Source organism: Pelophylax lessonae, assembly GCF_965119305.1.
Source record: "Pelophylax lessonae genome assembly, chromosome: 3".
Lineage (NCBI taxonomy): Eukaryota > Metazoa > Chordata > Amphibia > Anura > Ranidae > Pelophylax > Pelophylax lessonae.
This window is the reverse complement of record NC_138770.1, coordinates 28,028,659-28,049,504: the sequence shown is the minus strand read 5'-3', so window position 1 is coordinate 28,049,504 and position 20,846 is coordinate 28,028,659. Positions and strand designations below refer to the sequence as shown.

Below are 20,846 nucleotides of genomic sequence, written 5' to 3'. Positions count from 1 at the left end.
GTAGAGCTCCTGTTGCAAGGAGAGGACGTGGTCGATCTGTGCCAGCTACACGCACAAGTGAAACACCTTCCTCAAGTGTGAGTAGGCGACAGAACCTGCATCAGTATTTGGTAGGGCATCATACGCCCCTAGAAGTGATGAGGCCAGAACAAGTGGAGGCGATAGTAGATTGGTTTGCTGCTGACAGTGCCTCCAGTTCCTTCACATTGTCTCCCACCCAGTCTACTGCAGAAAGGTCACAGTTGGCACCTGCAGCCAATGTCCAACCGTCTTTCACCTCACCCCCTTGCAAATCAGGCAAGCAGTCTGAGCCCCAAGCCATACAGCAGTCTCTTCTTCTTTTTGATGACTCTGTCAGCAGGGTTTCCCAGGGCCATCCACCTAGCCCTGCCCCAGAAGTGGAAGAGATTGAGTGCAGCGATGCCCAACCACTTATTTCTCAAGATGAGTACATGCAAGGATCATCGCAGCACGTCTCCGATGATGACGAAACGCAGGTGCCAACTGCTGCGGCGTTCAGCATTGTGGAGACCGACAAGGAGGGCAGGGGTGAAGACTGGGTGGAAGATGATGTGGAGGACGATGAGGTCCTCGACCCCACATGGAATGAACATCATGCAGGTGACCTGAGTAGTTTGGAGGAAGAGGCGGTGGTCGCACAGAGCCACCAGCACAGCAGAAGAGGGAGCAGGGTGCAGAAGCGGAGCGGCCGTGCCCTAGACACTATGCCCGCTACTGCCCAACGCAGCAAGGGAACGAGCGCACCAAAGTCAGCTCAAAGGAGTTCTCTAGCGTGGAAGTTCTTTAGAAAATGTGCTGATGACAGGACACGAGTGGTTTGCACCCTGTGCAATCAGAGCTTGAAGCGAGGCATAAACCTTCTCAACCTGAGCAAAACCTGCATGATCAGGCATCTAAGTGCAAAGCACGAGCTGCAGTGGAGTACACACCTTCAAAACCAAGAAACGTCTCTGGCTCATCCTGCTTCCTCTTCTGCTGCAGTCTCGGCCGCTCCAGCCACATCTGTAGTGATATCGGCACCTGCCACCCCGCAAACAGACGATCTGTCAGCAACACCACCACCTGGGTCACCAACAACCATCTCCACAATGTCCCGTGGAAGCGTTCAGCTTTCCATCTCCCAAACACTTGAGAGGAAGAGGAAGTACCCCCCTACCCACCCGCGATCCCTGGCCCTGAATGCCAGCATTTCAAAATTCTTGGCCTTTGAAATGCTGTCATTCCGTCTGGTGGAGACGCACAGTTTTAAAAACCTTATGTCGGTGGCTGTCCCACAGTACGTCGTGCCCAGCCGCCACTACTTTTCCAGGCAAGCCATCCCTTCCCTGCACAACCAAGTGGGGGAAAAAATCAGGTGTGCACTGCGCAACGCCATCTGTGCCAAGGTCCACCTAACTACCGATACGTGGACCAGTAAGCACGGTCAGGGGCGTTATATCTCCCTAACGGCACACTGGGTAAATGCAGTGGCGGATGGGCCTGAGGCGGATAGCAATTTGGCGCATGTCCTTCCACCACCGAGGATTGCAGGGCGCTTCAGTTTGCCTCCTGTTCCTAACTCCTCCTACTCCGCTTCCTCATCCTCTACCGCCTCCTCATCCGGACAGCGTAACACCTTCACCACCAACTTCAGCACGGCCAGGGGTAAACGACAGGAGGCAGTTTTACAACTTGCCTGTTTGGGGGACAAACCACACACCGCGCAGGAGTTGTGGAGGAGCATGGAACAGCAGACAAATGAGTGGTTGCTGCCAGCGAGCCTCAAGCCCGGCCTGGTGGTGTGCGATAACGGGCGAAATCTCATAGCAGCTCTGGGCCTAGCCGGTTTGACGCACATCCCTTGCCTGGCGCATGTGCTGAATTTGGTGGTGCAGAGGTTCCTTAAAAACTACCCCGATATGTCAGAGCTGCTGCAGAAAGTGCGGGCCGTTTGTGCGCACTTTCGGCGTTCTCACCCTGCTGCTGCTCGCCTGGCAGCACTGCAGCGTAACTTCGGCCTTCCCGCTCACCGCCTCATATGTGACGTGCCCACAAGGTGGAACTCCACCTTGCACATGCTGGAAAGACTGTGCGAGCAGCAGCAGGCCATAGTGGATTTTCAGCTGCAGCACGCACGCGTGAGTCGCTCTGCGGAACAGCACCACTTCACCACCAATAACTGGGCCTCCATGCGAGACCTGTGTGCCTTGTTGCGCTGTTTTGAGTACTCCACCAACATGGCCAGTGGCAATGACGCCGTTCTCAGCTTAACTATCCCACTTCTATGCCTCCTTGAAAAAACAATTCGGGCGATGATGGAAGAGGATGTGGCACAGGATGAGGAGGAGGAGGAGGATGAAGAGGTAACATTTCCAAGGCTTTCAGGGCAGTCATTCGCAAGGGGCTCCGAGGGTGGGTTCCTGCACACACAAACGCCAGGGACACAATTGTCCAGCAGGGGCACAGTTCTGGAGGATGAGGAGGAGGAGGAGCTGGAGGAGGAGATGGAACCATGTTCACAGCAGGGTGGCACCCAGGCCAGCTCATGGCCATCACTGGTGCGTGGCTGGGGGGATACAGAGGACACGGACGATACACCTCCCACAGAGGACAGCCTTTCGTTGCCTCTGGGCAGCCTGGCACACATGAGCGATTACATGCTGCAGTGTCTCCACAATGACCGCCGAGTTGCCCACATTCTAACTTGTGCTGATTACTGGGTGGCCACGCTGCTGGATCCTCGTTACAAGGACAACGTACCGTCCTTAATTCACTCACTGGAGCGCGATCGCAAGATGCGCGAGTACAAGCGCACGCTGGTAGACGCCATGCTGCTGGCATTCCCATCTGACAGCGGGGCCGCAGTGGAAGCACAAGGCAGAGGAGGAGGAGGAGGAGGTCGCCAACGCAACCAGGGCACCGCCAGCACCTCAGAAGGCAGGGTTAGCATGGCCGAAATGTGGAAAAGCTTTGTCAGCACGCCACAACAAACAGCAGCACCAGCAGCTCAGATGGAACGTCTTAGCGGGAGGCAGCATTTTACCAACATAGTGGAGCAGTATGTGTGCACATGCCTACATGTAGTGAATGACGGGTCTGCCCCCTTCAACTTCTGGGTCTCCAAATTGGGCACATGGCCTGAGCTTGCCCTTTACGCCTTGGAGGTGCTGGCGTGCCCTGCAGCCAGTGTATTATCTGAACGGGTATTTAGCACGGCTGGGGGCGTTATAACAGACAAGCGCAGCCGCCTGTCCAGAGACAATGTGGACAAGCTCACGTTCATTAAAATGAACCAGGCATGGATCCCACGGGACTTTTCCGTACCTTATGCAGAATAGCAACGGATACCGACCTTACCCACCCATTGTTCCATTTTTGCTCTTTCTCACTCTTTTGGGGTGTACCCTCATTTAAAATTTGTGAAAAGAAGCAGTGTTGGCTACCTCGTCCTCCTCCTCAGGGCCAGATTAACGTAGCGGCTATTGGAGCTGCAGCTCCAGGCCCCTACCTTTTATATAGGCCCCGGGTTGGCCATATTCACTGTTACCGCTCTTCTGTCACTTGTAAACACAGAAGTCTGGCTTCTATGCTCGCTTCCCCAGGCAGCACCCTCAGAACCTCCCCACACAGCGCGAAGGCCGGACAAGGAGGGACAGTTGCCGATGCATGGATGTGTTTATGGGCTTCAGAGACAGCATCCCATGTTGAATTAGGCATGCATGGCTGCACCCTTCCTCCTCTGGGTGCATGCCAAGGCACGGCCCTTAAGGCCCTTCAAAATCCTCAGCACCAAGCCCATGATGCTCTTAATCCGGCCCTGGTCCTCCTCCACCGCCGCTTCCACCTACACCGCCCATAGGTGTGCGCAGCCTATCGCATTAAGGTGTGCACCCCAAAGTTGAAATACACATGCATGTGTTTGCCAGCAGGGAGAGTAATGTATCGGGGCCATGTACCTGTAGGCAAAGAGAAATAGAGCAGAGCAGGTCCGAGGGAGATCTTTCCCATCTCCTCACTGGCAATGCTATGTGCCCTAGGTGATTAGGGTGTGCCCAGGCACACCCAGCACACCCTGTGCGCACACCTATGTCACCGCCACATCCACCACCACCTCAACCTCCCTCCTACTCCATATGGGCCTCGTCCTTCAGAGATGAAGAAGAACATTGTTTTATTTTTCTGTTTTTTTTTGTTGTTTTAAGTTATTTCCCTATCCACATTTGTTTGCAGAGCACTTGCCATGCTCTTAATTACGTTTTGCTGCCATTTGCAGCACTCTAGCCCTTTCCTTTGGTGTTTTAGAGCCATTTTAGTGCCTTAAAGTTCGGGTCCCCATTGACTTCAATGGGGTTCGGTGTCCGGGAAAAGTTCGGTAAAAGTCCGGGACACGGACCCGGACTTTTTTTTAAAGTTCGGCCGAACCCGTCGAACACGGACATCTAGGTGTCCGCTCAACCCTAAAGATAATTTAACCAGCAATATTATACCAACCATTAATGTAATACAGAGAAAACTGCATTTGGCTTATTATATGGCACTTTGGGCCTAATTTACTATACCACGTTTACGCCATCGACTAAAGTATCGCCAAGGCGAACTTGAGAAGGTGAGATTGAAATTCACTATAACAACGGTGAAATAACGTCAGAGAGAGAGATAAAAGCATGACTGTTTTGTTCTAAATCACGTTTTCAGCCTGAAAAAATATCACAAATGGTTGTGAATGATGTGGGATATCATTTGGAGATCAACAGCTTTTATAATGTGTCACAAAGGTCCTAATTCACTATAAGTTTGGATTTTTTCTCCAAAAATAACTCCAGCTTAAACTCATTAGCATCCTAATTAGGTGAAGTTGCTGGAGTTAAACCTTCAACTAGGTGCTTTAGTGAATTCAGAGTGAATTCGGGTTTGGAGTTAACCAAATTCCCTTTGTGTTTTTCATAAAAGGAAATTTGTCTATTCTGAATCACTATTACACAGCAATGTCATTTATTATGGTTTATTTTAATTTTAAGGTATAGTTATGTATCTTATGTGTTTTAACCTTTAGATTTACTAATAGCAGACTACACAGCTGTCTAATTATCAATCTTCATTCTTTATTCATCTGAAACTTTCAGGCATGTCTGATTGTATTTAGCACTTTGGTGTAGTGGTCTATGCTCATAGACAAAGATTGCTAGGTCATGAGTTCAAGGCCCAACCATGATAACACCCTGTGTGCTCACAGTTGTGTGTCATTATTTTTATTTTGCCACATAGTAATACATTTGCTACATCACCTAAAATTGCATGTCAATGGCCACGTATATTAAAGAAACAGACATGCATATGTGCAGGGTGCAATTATGCATTTGCCAAGTTTCAGTATTTATTTATAGTTGTCTAAAGTTTAAGGAGGTGATGGCACACTTGGGATTTGAACTCATGCTCTCAGTGTTTATAGATAGGAAAACTAACCACTAAACCATTGAGCCGAGCATGATTACCCATGGAATATTTATTCCCATGTTTCAATAGTTAACCACTTCCTTACAGGGCAGTTACACCCCTTCCTGCCCAGGCCAATTTTCAGCTTTTTATACTGTTGCATTTTGAATGACAATTGCACGGTCATGCAATCCTGTACCTAACACAAATGTATGACATTATTTTCACACAAATATATGCTTTCTTTTGGTGGTATTTGATCACTGCAAGGTTTTTTTTTTAATTGGCAAAAAGAAGACCTAAATGTTTGACCCCTAAAAAAATGTGTTTTTGTTTATGTAATAAAATTTGGTAAATCAATATGTTTTTTGTTGCACTGATGAGCATTGATGAGGCTGCGCTGGCAGGCACTGATGAGACACTAATATGCAGCACTGATGGACACTGATAGGTGGCACTGATATGCAGCATTGATAGGTGGCACTGATGGGCAATGATTGGCACTGGTGGGCAGCACTGATAGATGGTAATGATGGGCAGCACCGATGAGGAGGGCACTAACAGGTTCCCTGAGCACTGATTGGCATCAATGGTGACATGGGTGGGCATCCCTGGTGGCCATGGGTCAGCAATCCCTGGTGGCTCTTGTGGCATCCCCCAAGGGTCTGCACTGGTAATCAATGCTCTGATTACAAGCACAGACCCCCCCCCCCCCACACACACACACACACACACTTACTTTGCAATTGAATGCCATTTCTTCACAGCTGAAAGTGGCCCTCACCATGATTAGCCAGTTCATTGTGACCACTTGCTGGAATGTGTGCAAGCCAATTTGGTGTCATTTCTGGTCCAGGGCGAACGCCAATGTGCCATTTGCAATTTATTGTAAAGAGATTTTGCTTTATTTAAAAATGGCGCATACAGACAACTAAAATGTATTGGAAATGTTTTACCTAGGCCAGTGATGGTAACCCTTAAACCCCCCCCCCCAGATGTTTTTGCCCTACATTTCCCATAATGCTCATGTACTCTGCAGTGTAGGTGAGCATCATGGGAAATGTTACAAAACACCTGTGTTGCCAAGGTTCATCATCACTGACCTAGGCCAACTAAAAAGGTGAGTGAGCTCTGTAGCAATCTTTTATTTAGTAATAATTTTTAGTGATTTTTTGTTAAATGTTTTAGTTACATTCATCCACAGAGGCTGAAAGGAAATTTTGTATTATTCCTTAATTTATATATATTTTTAGCTAAATATATACATACACACTTTAATTATTTCTTACAATTTAGCCCCCACACACTCCCCCCTACACACTCCTCCCCCCCCCCCACACACTCTGCCCCCCCCACACACACTCCTCCACCCCCACACCCACACACTCCTCCCCACCCACACTCCTCTCCCCCACACACACACTCCTACCCCCCCCCACACTCCTCCCCCACACACACACCCTCTCCAACACACACACACACACTCCTCCCCCTCCCCCCACACACTCCTCCCCTCCCCCACCCACACACTCCTCCCCCCCCCACACACACACTCCTCCCTCCCCCCCATCCACACACACACACTCCTCCCCCATCCACACACACACACACTCTTCCACCCATCCACACACACACACTCAACCCCCCCCACACACACACACACACACACACTCATCCCCCCACACACACACACACGCTCCTCCCCCCCCCACACACACACACACTCCCCCCCCACACACACACGCTCTCCCCCCACACACACACTACTCCCCCCCACACACACACACTCCTCCCTCCCCCCACACACACACTCCTCCCTCCCACACACACACACTCCTCCTCCATCCCCCCCACACACACACTCCCCCCCACACACACACACACACACACTCATCCCCCACACACACACACACGCTCCTCCCCCCCACACACACACACTCCCCCCCCCACACACACACGCTCCTCCCCCCCCCACACACACACTACTCCCCCCACACACACACACTCCTCCCTCCCCCCCCCACACACACACTCCCTCCCTCCCACACACACACACTCTCCTCATCCCCCCACACACACACACTCCCCCCCACACACACACTCCTCCCCCCCCACCCCCCCCCACACACTCCCCCCCCACCCCCCCCCCCCCATACACACTTCGCTGGAGTACAGGGAGAAACCCTACCCATGTTCATGCTGTACTGCCATTGCACACACACAAAAAATACAAGAAATGGATTACATTCAATAGACACAAAAGATATCTGAATTACATCCAGACAAATATGAAGAAAAGAAAACAAAAAACCAGGAGCTGTGTACAAATGAATAAGCTTTATTGAACATGTATAAAACATCAGTAATCACTCAAGCAGGCATGTGAAATGCCCCCCATAAAACCCCCAAATCAAGTAATTTTTATTCAAATTACAGTGCAAAGATACAACATATGACGAATAGATAGAGCTTACAATATCCAAAAGTCAAGCAAAATAAGTTGTAGACCCCTTATTATTAAGCATAAAACATACCCAACATACTTTTATGTTTATTGTTTGCATGAGCCTGCCTTTCCATTAAATACCATCAAATCAGTAGAACATACAGCTACACAGAGGCATGAAAATAAAAAAACACATGTATAGAGTACATAAACACACACTTTGCAAAAACTATACAAAACATTTAGAGCATGAAAAGTATTCATCCAACAAAATACACTTACTGTAATATGGGTCCTTAGGCATGCCAGCAAGCCCCCCCCACCCCCAAAAGCAAATTCGGACATAAAGACATGTGACTCTGCTGCTAGAAGCAAAATGAGCCACTCTTATACATCCCTTTTATATAACCTTGGTTAAACTACACCCACCCAGTATAGGAAACGCCCAGCGAGCGCAGTCATCGGAAGTCCCGCCTCCTCTGCCGAGACGTGTGACGTCTGTCATAGGCGGGACTTCCGATGACTGCGCTCGCTCGTTCTCCCTTCTCCTCGGCACCCGCCCCCTCTGCTCTTATGACAGACCGCTAGTCCTTCCTTCTCTCGGCCCGGCCCGCCCCTTCTGCTCTCCGGCAATGCTTCCTGGCCGTTTTTTTTTTTAATATCGGCGTATAACACGCACTGCTGCTTTTTCCTCCATTTTTAGGAGGAAAAAGTGCGTGTTATACGCCGATAAATACGGTAATTAATTGGGTCTGTTGGGTCCTAAACCAAAATCACCAGTTCACTAATAAATGAGTGTTTGGCTGGCCATAAATGATCCAAGTTTCTTACAAGTCAACACACATAAGAAATGCTTTCAATAATCTCAGCATGAGCACAAAGTGGCTTTTTCATTAAACTAAGGCTGCCCATACATGATCCAATTTTCTTGAAATTTACCTTCAAGTATGTAGTACGAAGGCCTGCCTAATTAGATACAAGTGAATGTGTTTTTTAGCTTTGACCTCACATTATGTGGTTTGTGGTAGAGCTACCAGAAAATTGTACAACAAAAGTTGAACATGTATGGCCAGCCTAATGGGCCATACACACTATAAGATTTTCATAAGACTTTTTCCTATAGATTTACCAAAACCATATAATATGAGGTCAAACCTAAACACTTTCAATTTGTATGCAATCTGGCAGGCCCTTGCACTACATAGAAAAGGTAAATCTGAAGGAAAAAGTCTTCAGAAAATCTTATAGTGTGTATGGCCCTTTAGGCTAGCCATACATGTTCAATTTTTGTTGTACAATTTTCTGATAGATTAACCACAAACCACATAATGTGAGGTCAAAACTAAACAACACTTTCACTTGTATCCAATTAGGCAGGCCTTTGTACTACATACTTGAAGGTAAATTTCAAGAAAATTGGACAGAAAATTGTAAGAAAATTGGATCATTATGGCCAGCCTAAAGGGCCATACACACTATAAGATTTTCTGAAGACTTTTTCCTTCAGATTTACCTTTTCTATGTAGTGCAAGGGCCTGCCAGATTGCATACAAATTGAAAGTGTTTAGGTTTGACCTCATATTATCTGGTTTTGGTAAATCTAAAGGAAAAAGTCTTCAGAAAATCTTATAGTGTGTATGGCCCATTAGTCTAAATGAAAAAGCCACTTTGTGCTCATGCTGAGATTATTGAAAGCATTTCTTATTATGTGTGTTGACTTGATGTAGTATTTTTTTTATATATATATATATATTTCTTTTTTTTTTTGGGGGGGGGGGGGGGTTGTTGAATTCTGAGTTCTGGGGTTCCACTGCATATGTTCAATCAATTTGCAAATTCTCAGATTTGCAAGCTCAAACACTTTGCTATTTTTCAGAGTGTAATGTGGCTCTATATAGGAAGCAACACTAATATGGCTCCCCACTCAACCAACCAACAAATAACGGAAAATGTATATCAAATACTTACCGTAATTTTCCTTTCCTGATGGACTCCATGGCAGCCTACGTGTGGGTTAGTCCCGCCTCCTCCTACCTCATAGGACCCTACTCCCATAAATTTCACTTTGCCCCAGAGACCATGTTCCATAAAATAGCCTCCTCCGGCAGATGGGTGGGGACTCCGGCTGCCATGGAGTCCATCAGGAAAGGAAAATTACGGTAAGTATTTGATATAAATTTTCCGTTTTCCTGACAGACGCCATGGCAGCCTACGTGTGGGAAATAACTAGCCAAACACACCAGGGTGGGCAATCTGCTGTTCAAAAGAAATTTAATTTGCACCATCAACTGATAGTATCCGCAAACCAAAATCAACAGATGATAAAGAAGCTGGCTCGACACAATAATGAGCCATGAAAGTGTGAATTGAGGACCATGAGGCCGCTTTGCATACAACTTCAGGAGCCACATGACGAAACGCTGCCCAAGAAGTCGACATTCCTCTTGTAGAATGCGCTGTCACCGCCTCCGGGGGAGCCAACCTTTAGCTCTATAGGCCCATTGAATGGACTGGACAATCCAAGATGCGATCGTTCTAGACGAAGCACGCAAGCCTTTATTCTTCCCGTAGAACAGGACAAACAAATAATCCGAATGGCGGAAATGAGATGTGGCTTCCAGATATAGTTTCAGAATTTGCCCTACATCCAGTGGATGAGTCGCAGAGTCAGAGGATTTGAATGTTGGCAAGACAATTTCCTGATTTTCATGAAAAATAGAGGATACTTTTGGATGCGAATCCAACATGGGAATCAGAACCACCCAATCCGGGAAAAACGACAAAAAGGGTTCTTTGCATCCCAAAGCTCCTAGCTCAGAGACCCTTTTTGCTGAGGCGACTGCCAACAGGAACGCTACTATAAGAGACAATTCTTTGATGGAGAGTTGAACCAGGTTATCTTTTCTGAGGTCTGCAAAGAAATCCAGAACAAGTGGGAGATCCCACTTAGGGAATCTGGGCTTCCTTTGTGGTCTGAGCCTAGAAGCTCCTATGAAAAATTGCCTCACTAGAGTATGCTTTGCCCAGGATGTTCCTGTGAAAGCCGAGATAGCTGACACTTGAACTCGAAGAGAACTGACTGATAAAGGCAGATCCAGGCCAGATTGTAGAACACTCAAAATGTGTTGAACCTTTGGAGTGCCTTGCACATCCATATTTCCGGAGATATGAGACAAGAACTTCTTCCATATCCTTTCATAGACTCTATTTGTTCCAGCTCTTCTCGCATTCAACAGTGTGGAGATAGCTCCACTTGGACACCCTAATGCCTCCAGCCTTTCCCTTTCAAAAACCAGGCCATCAGGTGCAGATGGGCTGTGCAAGGGTGTAGCACCATTCCCTAAGACAGGAGATCCTGCCTGGAAGGTAGTGGAACTGGCTCGCGAAAGCTCAGCTGTAGCAGCATCGGAAACCAGGGCCTGTTCAGCCAATATGGGGCTATCACAAGAGCCTCCACTTCTTCCGACCTGAGTCTCATCAGGAATCGAAGGAGGACTGGAACTGGTGGGAAGGCGTAAGCCTTGTGAAACCTCCACTGCTCTGTTAGGGCATCCCCCCCGAAAACTTGTGGGCATTTGCATCTCGTGTAGTACTTCTCCAACTTGAAGTTGCACGGGGAAGCGGACAGATCCACTTCCGGAAGGAACCCTAGGGATTTTAGCCACTGAAACACATCGGCATGAAGACTCCACTCCTTGTCCATGGAGACTCGTGATAGAAAATCCACCTGGATGTTCTGTGTCCCTGGCAGAAAAACCGCAGTGAGGTTGGATAAGTATTTCTGAGCCCAGACCATTATTGGCTCGACTTCTCTCAATAAAGAGTGACTGCGAGTTCCCCCTTGACGCTTTATATACGACACTGCCGTTGTATTGTCCAGCCTCAGGAGGACAGATGTTCCTACTGTAAGGTGATGAAATGCTTGGAGAGCTCGAAACGCTGCTCGAAGCTCCAGGATGTTCGAAACTTCCCTGTGTAACCGAGGATTCCATTTGCCCTGGGCTATCTCTGATAGGCAGTGAGCGCCCCAACCTGTGTTGCTTGCGTCCGTGGTTATCGTGACCCAAGAGATGGGAAGGATAGAATGGCAATTGAGTAGATTCCTCTTCTGCAACCACCACAGGGGACTGTCCCGCATTACTGGGGAAATCCAAATCAGATGATCCATGTTGCCTGGGTACCATTGGCGAAGAAATCCTGTTTGAAAAGGACGCATCCTCCATTGAGCCCATTTCACCATAGGTGTCGTGGCCACCATAGTACCTATTATTTTGAGGCACTGTGAGACCCGGAGATGAGATGTTGACATGGCCAGCTGTACTCTGTCTCTGATAATCAGGACTTTCTCTAGAGGCAAGGAGATGATGCCCTTGACTGTATTGAATTGAGCCCCGAGAAAGATAAGTGCCTGTGGGGGCTCCAGATGGCTCTTTTCCAAGTTTAGCAACCAGCCGAACTCGAGAAGAGTCGCCGTGACTAGATCTCTGTGAACCAGGAGTTGCTCTCGATCTTGCGACAGAAGTAGTAAGTTGTCTAAATAATGGTGAAGACGCACTCCCTTGATTCTGATCAGGGCTACCACAGCCAATAAGAGTTTTGAAAATACTCGAGGAGATGTTGTGAGCCCGAATGGGAGACATGTAAACTGAAGATGGTGTTGATCCACAGAAAACCGCAGGTATTTCTGTAACTCTTTTGCTATAGGCACATGGAAATATGCATCCTTCAAGTCTATTGACACAAGCCAATCTCCTGGCTGAACCGCCTGGCGGATTGTCAATAGTGTCTCAATTTTGAATTTTCCCTTTTTTATAAAGGAGTTTAGATGTGTGAGGTCTATGACCAGTCTCCAGGAGCCGTTCTTCTTCATTACTAAGAAGAGTGGAGAATAGAGGCCTTGAAACCTCTCTTTGGCTGGTACTGGAACTACTGCACCTTGAAGCAGCAGCGCATCTACGTATGCTGAAAGGATTTGCCTTTCTTCTTCCGACCGTGGAAGAGCTGTGGGAACGAACTTGAGGATAGGTGGACTGCAGAACGACCAAGTGTGTCCTGTAGAGATTGTCCTGATGACCCAAAAATCTTTTATCGAGGCTGCCCAGACATGTCGAAACCGGAGAAGGCGAGCACCGACCTGAACCGTCTGGACAGGCCCAACATCAAAAGGACTTAGCTGCTTCCCGGCTACTAGAAGAGGCTCCTTTGGAAGCCTTTTGGTTGAAGATGGATTTTTCCTCCATGTTTTCCGGAATTCACGACCATCCTTCGCTCTATCCGAAGATTGTCTGGACTGTGTCCTTCTCTGACCCAGCAGACGACGATCCTGCGGGAGGAACCCCGACTTACCGCCCGTCGCCCGCGAAATAGCGCTCTCCAGCTTGTTCCCGAACAAGGAAGACCCTTCGAATGGAATACGGCACCAAGCCTGCTTGGAGGAAGGATCAGCCAGCCAGGGGTGCAGCCATAGAGCCCGTTTAGCTGTCACTGAAGAGAGCATGACCCGGGCCACCAGACGAATAATATCTAGAGAAGCCTCCCCCAGAAAAGAAGCCGCCAGTCTGAGCTCATTCACTGCTGAAGCTCTGGCTACTTCTTCTGATACTGACCTTAGATCCGAATCCACCTCTATTGTCCAGGCCTCCATGGCCTTGGATAAAGCCGCAATGGCTAGGGCTGGCTTACAAGCCATTCCAGCAGACACATAAATCTTCTTAAGGTCAGTGTCGATTCTTCTTTCCAGCCCATCTTTAAAAGACACTGTGTCTTCGAGTGGAAGAGTGACGTGCCTCGCTAATCTCATGAGGGCGGCATCCACTAGGGGCGCTGACTCCAGGTGTTTCACATCCTCACTCTTGAATGCAGGGCCGGCCTTTGGGGTGTGCGAGCTGTGCGGCCGCACAGGGCGCCATGGGCAACAAGGGCGCCGTGCGGCCATCACAGCTCGCAGAGGATCAGGCGATTCAGGCCGCACAGCGGGAGGTGAGCGGCGACTGCGGCCTGGACAGGGTTAACACAGGCCGCGGCTGCCGCTTGCCTCCCGCTGTGCAGCCGTGCCTCGATCACCTATTGTTGCAGTGAGGCGAGCTGTGTATCTCTCACACAGCTCAGCCTCCGATTCTTCCACCGAATCCACGCTGACTTCCTGCCCACACATCCCCGGGAGTGTGGGCGGGCTGGAGGAGGAGAAGGGGCGGGGCGAGGAGGAGCTGACGATCTCTCCTCTGGCGTCAGTGCAGGGAGGGAGGAGAGATCGTCAGCTCCTCCTCGTCCCGCCCTTCTCCTCCTCCTCCTGCCCACCCACACTCCCGGGGATGTGTGGGCGGGAAGTTTAAAGAAAAAAAAAAAGCTGCAGACAACGTAAAGTAAGTGACATCTCTCTCCTTCAAAAAATGTAAGGGGGAGGGGGTCTGTGATGTAAGGGGGGGCTCTATGTGTGGGAGGGGGGCTCTGTGTGAGGGGGGCTATGTGTGGGGGTCTGTGATGTAAGGGGGGGCTCTCTGATGTGGGGGGCTCCGTGGGGAGGGGGGTCTGATGTAAGGGGGACTTTTTGTGGGGGGGGGGTCTCTGATGTGAGGGGGGCTTTGTGTGTGTGTGTAGGGGGTCTCTGATGTTAGGGGGCTTTGTGTGTGTGTGTGTGTAGGGGGTCTCTGATGTTAGGGGGCTTTGTGTGTGTGTGTGTGTGTAGGGGGTCTCTGATGTTAGGGGGGCTTTGTGTGTGTGTAGGGGGTCTCTGATGTTAGGGGGACTTATTGTGTGTGTAGGGGGTCTCCGATGTTAGGGGGGCTTTGTGTGGGAGGTCTCTGATGTGCGGGGGGCTCTCTGATGTGGGGGGCTCCGTGGGGAGGGGGTCTGATGTAAGGGGGACTTTTTGTGGGGGGGTCTCTGATGTGAGGGGGGCTTTGTGTGTGTGTGTAGGGGGTCTCTGATGTTAGGGGGCTTTGTGTGTGTAGGGGGTCTCTGATGTTAGGGGGCTTTGTGTGTGTGTGTGTGTGTAGGGGGTCTCTGATGTTAGGGGGCTTTGTGTGTGTGTGTAGGGGGTCTCTGATGTTAGGGGGGCTTTGTGTGTGTGTAGGGGGTCTCTGATGTTAGGGGGACTTTGTGTGTGTGTGTGTAGGGGGTCTCCGATGTTAGGGGGGCTTTGTGTGGGAGGTCTCTGATGTGCGGGGGGCTCTCTGATGTGGGGGGCTCCGTGGGGAGGGGGGGTCTGATGTAAGGGGGGCTTTGTGTAGGGGTCTCTGATGTGAGGGGGGCTTTGTGTTGGGGGTCACTGATGTGAGGGGGGCTCTGTGTGTGGGGTCTCTGATGTAAGGGGGGCTTTGTGTGGGGGGTCTCTGATGTAAGGGGGCTCTGTGTGTGTGGGGGGTCTCTGATGTGAGGGGGGCTTTGTGTGGGGGGGGCTCTGTGTGGGGGGGGCTTTGTGTGGGGGTCTCTGATGTAAGGGGGCTCTGTGTGTGGGGGGTCTCTGATGTGAGGGGGGCTTTGTGTGGGGGGGGCTCTGTGTGGGGGGGTCTCTGATGTGACGGGGGGCTCTGTGTGGGGGGGGCTTTGTGTGGGGGGGTCTCTGATGTAAAGGGGGCTCTGTGTGGGGGGTCTCTGATGTAAGGGGGGCTCTGATGTAAGGGGGGCTAAGTTATTAGTGATCATAAAAAAGAAAAGTCAAATAAAGTGCAAAAAAGGTGCAAGAAAATGCGCGCGCACGGGGGGGGGGGGGGGGGAATCGGCGCCACGGGATTAGCTCGCACAGGGCGCCTGATCACCTAAGGCCGGCCCTGCTTGAATGGGTACATCCTGGAAACTTTGGATACCAGAGAATTTTTCCTCTCTGCACATCCCCACTCATCCGAGATAATTTCGCCCAGTTCACCTAAAAAGGGAAAGTTATGGCGCTCTTTCTTTAGGTGCTTGAAGTACCTTCTTTGTTTAGATGGTCACTCTACTGGCTCCCCCCACTTTAGGGCTCCCTTAACTGCCTTAACCAGGGTAGGGACCAAGGCAAAATCAAAGCCTGTGCCAGGAGTATCCGATTCATGCTCACTATCTGAGGAGTTGAAGCCGGAGATAAGGGCCGGGAGTACTGAGGCTATCCCTAACAGGGATGTCTGCCATACCAGCCGAGGGGCTACAGGTGCGGTCAACCTCCAGGTTTTGTAGGGATTCTTGAATCACCCGTCTAACCAGGGATTCCACCTGCTGGTTATCATTCCCCCTTTCTCTAGAGGCATGGGCAAAACATGCATTGCATATTGACTTGCCATCAGAAACACGTGCTGCACAACCCCAGCAAGATCTTCTATCAGGGTGTCTTTGTGCTGATGCAAACGTGGAGCCTTCCCTGTGATGTTTGGTAGAAGACTTGTGGCGACTAGTGCCAGGAGATGTGTGATGACGTTGTGACCTGGTAAGGTCCTTATCTTCGTGTGCTTTAGTTTGTTTTATCAGACCTAGAAGGGCTAAGAGAAAAGGGAAGAATTACCCCTACTACCCTAAATCCGAGCCGTACAGGGATAGGTAAAAATAATACCACTCTTAACTGTAGAGTAAGGGTTGGCCACTGGGGGGCGGTGAAGTATCCATACTGCTCTTAACAGGAAGACTAATAAACACAAGTATAAGGAAGTGCTGCATACACCAGACTGCACACAGACATCCAGCAGGATTAAGCTTACCACTAGCAGAGACCGATCAAACACAGGGAAGCCGCCGCATATGCCCACAGTACAATCCCAATGTGATCCACTGTGACAGCAGTTTAAATCTGCCGCCAGATGATGTCACCGCCCCCCCCCGTGACAGACAGCATCCGTGCGCATGTGCGAGCACGAAAAGCCACTCCACTGTGCCGGCACCGCCCCCAGATACCCAGCGGTGACCCGGAAGCTGCGCTGGGACACAGGAAGAGACGGGGCCGCAAGATGAAATGCACCTGCGTTCCAAAACACCGCAAGACAAAATACAAATACAAAAAAACGGCTGCCATACGTTACCAAGCACGCTCCGAACCACGGTCAGACCTGGGACACGAAAACCTCCAGCGCATCGATTCGGGGTGTATTAATGGGCCTCCTGCTAGTAGCTAGGACGATTGGCCGTATTCAGCTTGCCCGCCAGTGGCCAGGCTTTATGCTTCTCCAATGCATGGGATTGCACACCCGTGTCCTACCCCGCTAGTAGCTAGGGCATACTGGACTCTTCAGGAATTCAGCCTGGAATCAATCGTGTAAATCACCAGGAATTAGACCGAAAATCTTCATGAGGTAAGACTTGATATCCATCCAACAGGAGGAGGACAAAAAAGGAACATGGTCTCTGGGGCAGAGTGAAATTTATGGGAGTGGGGTCCTATGAGGTAGGAGGAGGCGGGACTAACCCACACGTAGGCTGCCATGAAGTCTGTCAGGAAATATATTTTTTTCTTTTCAATTTTTTTTTCTTTTGCTGCATTAGATTATGTTGCTGTAATATTAGTACTCCCCCTTCTGTGTCACAGGTGCTATTAGTTCTGCGTCAGCAGTGGGGGTTTTTTTGAGGTGCAGCAGCACAAATTTCATTTAGGGCATAATTGCTGTCCTGCCTTTTGTGTAGCAGGTGCTATTCCTTCTGCGTCAGCAGTGGGGGTTTTTTTTGTGGTGCAGCAGCACTAATTTTATTTAGGGCATAATTGCTGTCCTGCCTATTGTGTCGCAGGTGCTATTCCTTCTGCGTCAGCAGTGGGGTTTTTTTTTGGCACAGCAGCAATAATTGTATTTAGGGCAAAGTTGCTGTCCTCCCTTTTGTGTCACAGGTGCTATTCCTTCTGCATCTGCAGTGTTTTTGTTTTTTTATGGCGCAGCAGCACTAATTGTATTTTTTTTTATTTAAACATTGTCTTTTATTGAAACATTATACTGTACATATGAAAAAGGTACAATATTACAAATATGGCTTGATGAGTAAGCAATGAACAGAAAGTAAAACTTGGAAAATATTCAAGGGAGTCTTTCATCCCTGATGAACACAAATGTATGCAAGACAAGGTGTAACACAATAGAAGGAGAACTATTATGTAAAACCATTGTATTATGATATACATTGTAGGATAACCAGAAAGCCTGCTGGGCCTACTTGGTGCTGGTTGCCAAACTGAGGGACACAATCCCATCTCGAGTTCACTATCCACAAGTTTCCACGACTTGGAGCCATCTATCCCATATCTTATGAAATTTATGAGGGCATCCTCTGTGAATGTACAAACCCGATTCCAAAAAAGTTGGGACACTGTACAAATTGTGAGTAAAAAAGGGATGGACTAATTTACAAATCTCATAAACGTATATTTTAATCATAATATAATATAGATAACATATCAAATGTTGAAATTGAGACATTTTGAAATTCCATGCCAAATATTGGTTCATTTTGGATTTCATGAGAGCTACACATTCCAAAAAAGTTGGGATAGGTAGCAATAAGAGGCCGGTAAAGTTACATGTACATATAAGGAAAAGCTGGAGGACCAATTTGCAACTTATTAGGTCAATTGGCAACATGATTGGGTATAAAAAGAGCCTCTCAGAGTGGCAGTGCCTCTCAGAAGTCAAGATGGGCAGAGGATCACCAATTCACCCAATGCTGCGGTGAAAAATAGTGGAGCAATATCAGAAAGGAGTTTCTCAGAGAAAAATTGCAAAGAGTTTGAAGTTCTCATCATCTGCAGTGCATAATATCATCCAAAGATTCAGAGAATCTGGAACAATCTCTGTGCGTAAGGGTCAAGGCCGGAAAACCATACTGGATGCCCGTGATCTTCGGGCCCTTAGAAGGCACTGCATCACATACAGGAATGCTACTGTAATGGAAATCACAACATGGGCTCAGGAATACTTCCAGAAAACATTGTCGGTGAACACAATCCACTGTGCCATTTGCCGTTGCCGGATAAAACTCTATAGGGCAAAAAAGTGCAGGCGTTTTCTCTGGGCCAAGGCTCATTTATAGACTGTGGCAAAGTGGAAAACTGTTCTGTGGTCAGATGAATCAAAATTTGAAGTTCTTTTTGGAAAACTGGGATGCCATGTCATCCGGACTAAAGAGGACAAGGACAACCCAAGTTGTTATCAGCGCTCAGTTCAGAAGCCTGCATCTCTGATGGTATGAGGTGGCATGAGTGCGTGTGGCATGGGCAGCTTACACATCTGGAAAGGCACCATCAATGCTGAAAGGTATATCCAAGTTCTAGAACAACATATGCTCCCATCTTTCACCCATAGAAAACATTTGGCGCATCATAAAGAGGAAGATACGACAAAGAAGACCTAAGATAGTTGAGCAACTAGAAGCCTGTATTAGAAAAGAATGGGACAACATTCCTATTCCTAAACCTGAGCACCTTGTCTCCTCAGTCCCCAGACATTTGCAGACTGTTATAAAATGAAGAGGGGATGCCACACAGTGGTAAACATGGCCTTGTCCCAACTTTTTTGAGATGTGTTGATGCCATGAAATTTAAAAATCAACTTATTTTCCCCTTAAAATGATACATTTTCTCAGTTTAAACATTTGATATGTCATCTATGTTGTATCCTGAATAAAATATTGAAAGTTGAAACTTCCACATCATTGCATTCTGTTTTTATTAACAATTTGTACAGTGTACCAACTTTTTTGGAATAAAGTTTGTATATCTGAGGTATATATCAGGGAGTGCTTCTTCCCCACATGAGAGCTGTGATGTTCAGCAACATTCATAAAGAAGACATTTCCCACACTCAACACACTAATGCACCTTGAGGATTGTGTGGTACCCCTGATGTACAGGAAGACAGGATTTCAGTGAGGAACATTTCCCTCACTCAGGACAGGAAAATGGCTTCTCTCCCGTGTGAGATCTCTGATGTGTGGAAAGATTGCACTTCTGTGTAAAAGATTTCCCGCACTCAGGACAGGAATACGGCTTCTCCCCCGTGTGCAGTCTCTGATGTCTGTAAAGACTGGACTTCCGGGAAAAACATTTGCCGCACTCAAGACAGGAAATCGGCTTCTGCTTGTGAGATCTCTGATGTGTTTCAAGACTGGAGGTCACTGCAAAACATTTCCCGCACTCAGGACAGGAATAGGGCTTCTTCTTGTGAGATTTCTGATGTCTGTAAAGACTGGAGGTCACTGAAAAACATTTCCCACACTCAGGACAGGAATACGGCTTCTCCCCTGTGTGACACCTCTGATGTGTAACAAGGTCTGATTTTTGTGCAAAACATCTCCCACACTCAGAGCAGGAAATTGGCTTTTGCCCCGTGTGAGATCTCTGATGTGCGCAAAGATGGGACTTCACTGAAAAACATTTCCCACACTCAGGACAGGAAAGTGGCTTCTTTCCCGTGTGAGATCTCTGATGTCTGTAAAGATGGGACTTCACTGAAAAACATTTCCCACACTCAGGACAGGAATACGGCTTTTCCCCTGTGTGAGACCTCTGATGCGTAACAAGGTTTGATTTGTTTGGAAAATGTTTCCCGCACTCAGAGCAGGAAAGTGGCTTCTGCCCCGTGTGCAATCTCTGATGTGCGTAAAGATGGGACTTCATTAAAAAACATTTTCCACACTCAGAACAGGAATATGGCTTCTCGTCTGTGTGAGATCTTTTATGCCTGCTAAGTTCAGATTTAGATATAAAACACTTTGCACACTCAGAGCAGGAAACTGGCTTCTCCCCTGTGTGAGATCTATGATGTTTGTAAAGATTGCACTTCACTGAAAAACATTTTCCACACTCAGGACAGGAATACGGCTTCTCACCTGTGTGAGATCTCTGATGAGTGTGAAGTTTTGACTTCTGTGAAAAACATTTCCCGCACTCAGGACAGGAATACGGCTTCTCCCCTGTGTGAGATCTTTTATGCACACTAAGTTGGGATTTATAATTAAAACTCTTCCCGCACTCAGTACAGGAAAACCTCTTATCTGTTGGAAGGAAGGCACCTTTCCTCACAGT

The 20,846-nt window shown here is 48.3% G+C and overlaps 2 protein-coding genes across 2 annotated transcripts in view; one reads left to right on the top strand and one right to left on the bottom strand.

Annotated features, from left to right (window-relative positions):
* Positions 1-18,002, top strand: part of LOC309549852 (uncharacterized protein) — a gene marked incomplete at its 3' end in the record, with an annotated part of 118,871 nt that extends 100,869 nt beyond the window's left edge. Inside the window, exon 13 of the mRNA XM_082250349.1 lies at positions 17,954-18,002. Within this exon, the coding sequence (XP_082106475.1) occupies positions 17,954-18,002 (49 nt within the window). The remainder of the gene's footprint in view (positions 1-17,953) is intronic.
* LOC309550263 (uncharacterized protein) overlaps positions 1-20,846 on the bottom strand; it is a gene marked incomplete at both ends in the record, with an annotated part of 667,886 nt that overhangs the window by 422,607 nt on the left and 224,433 nt on the right. Inside the window, 1 exon segment of the mRNA XM_082250671.1 lies at positions 20,074-20,734. Coding sequence (XP_082106797.1) covers positions 20,074-20,734 — 661 coding nt within the window.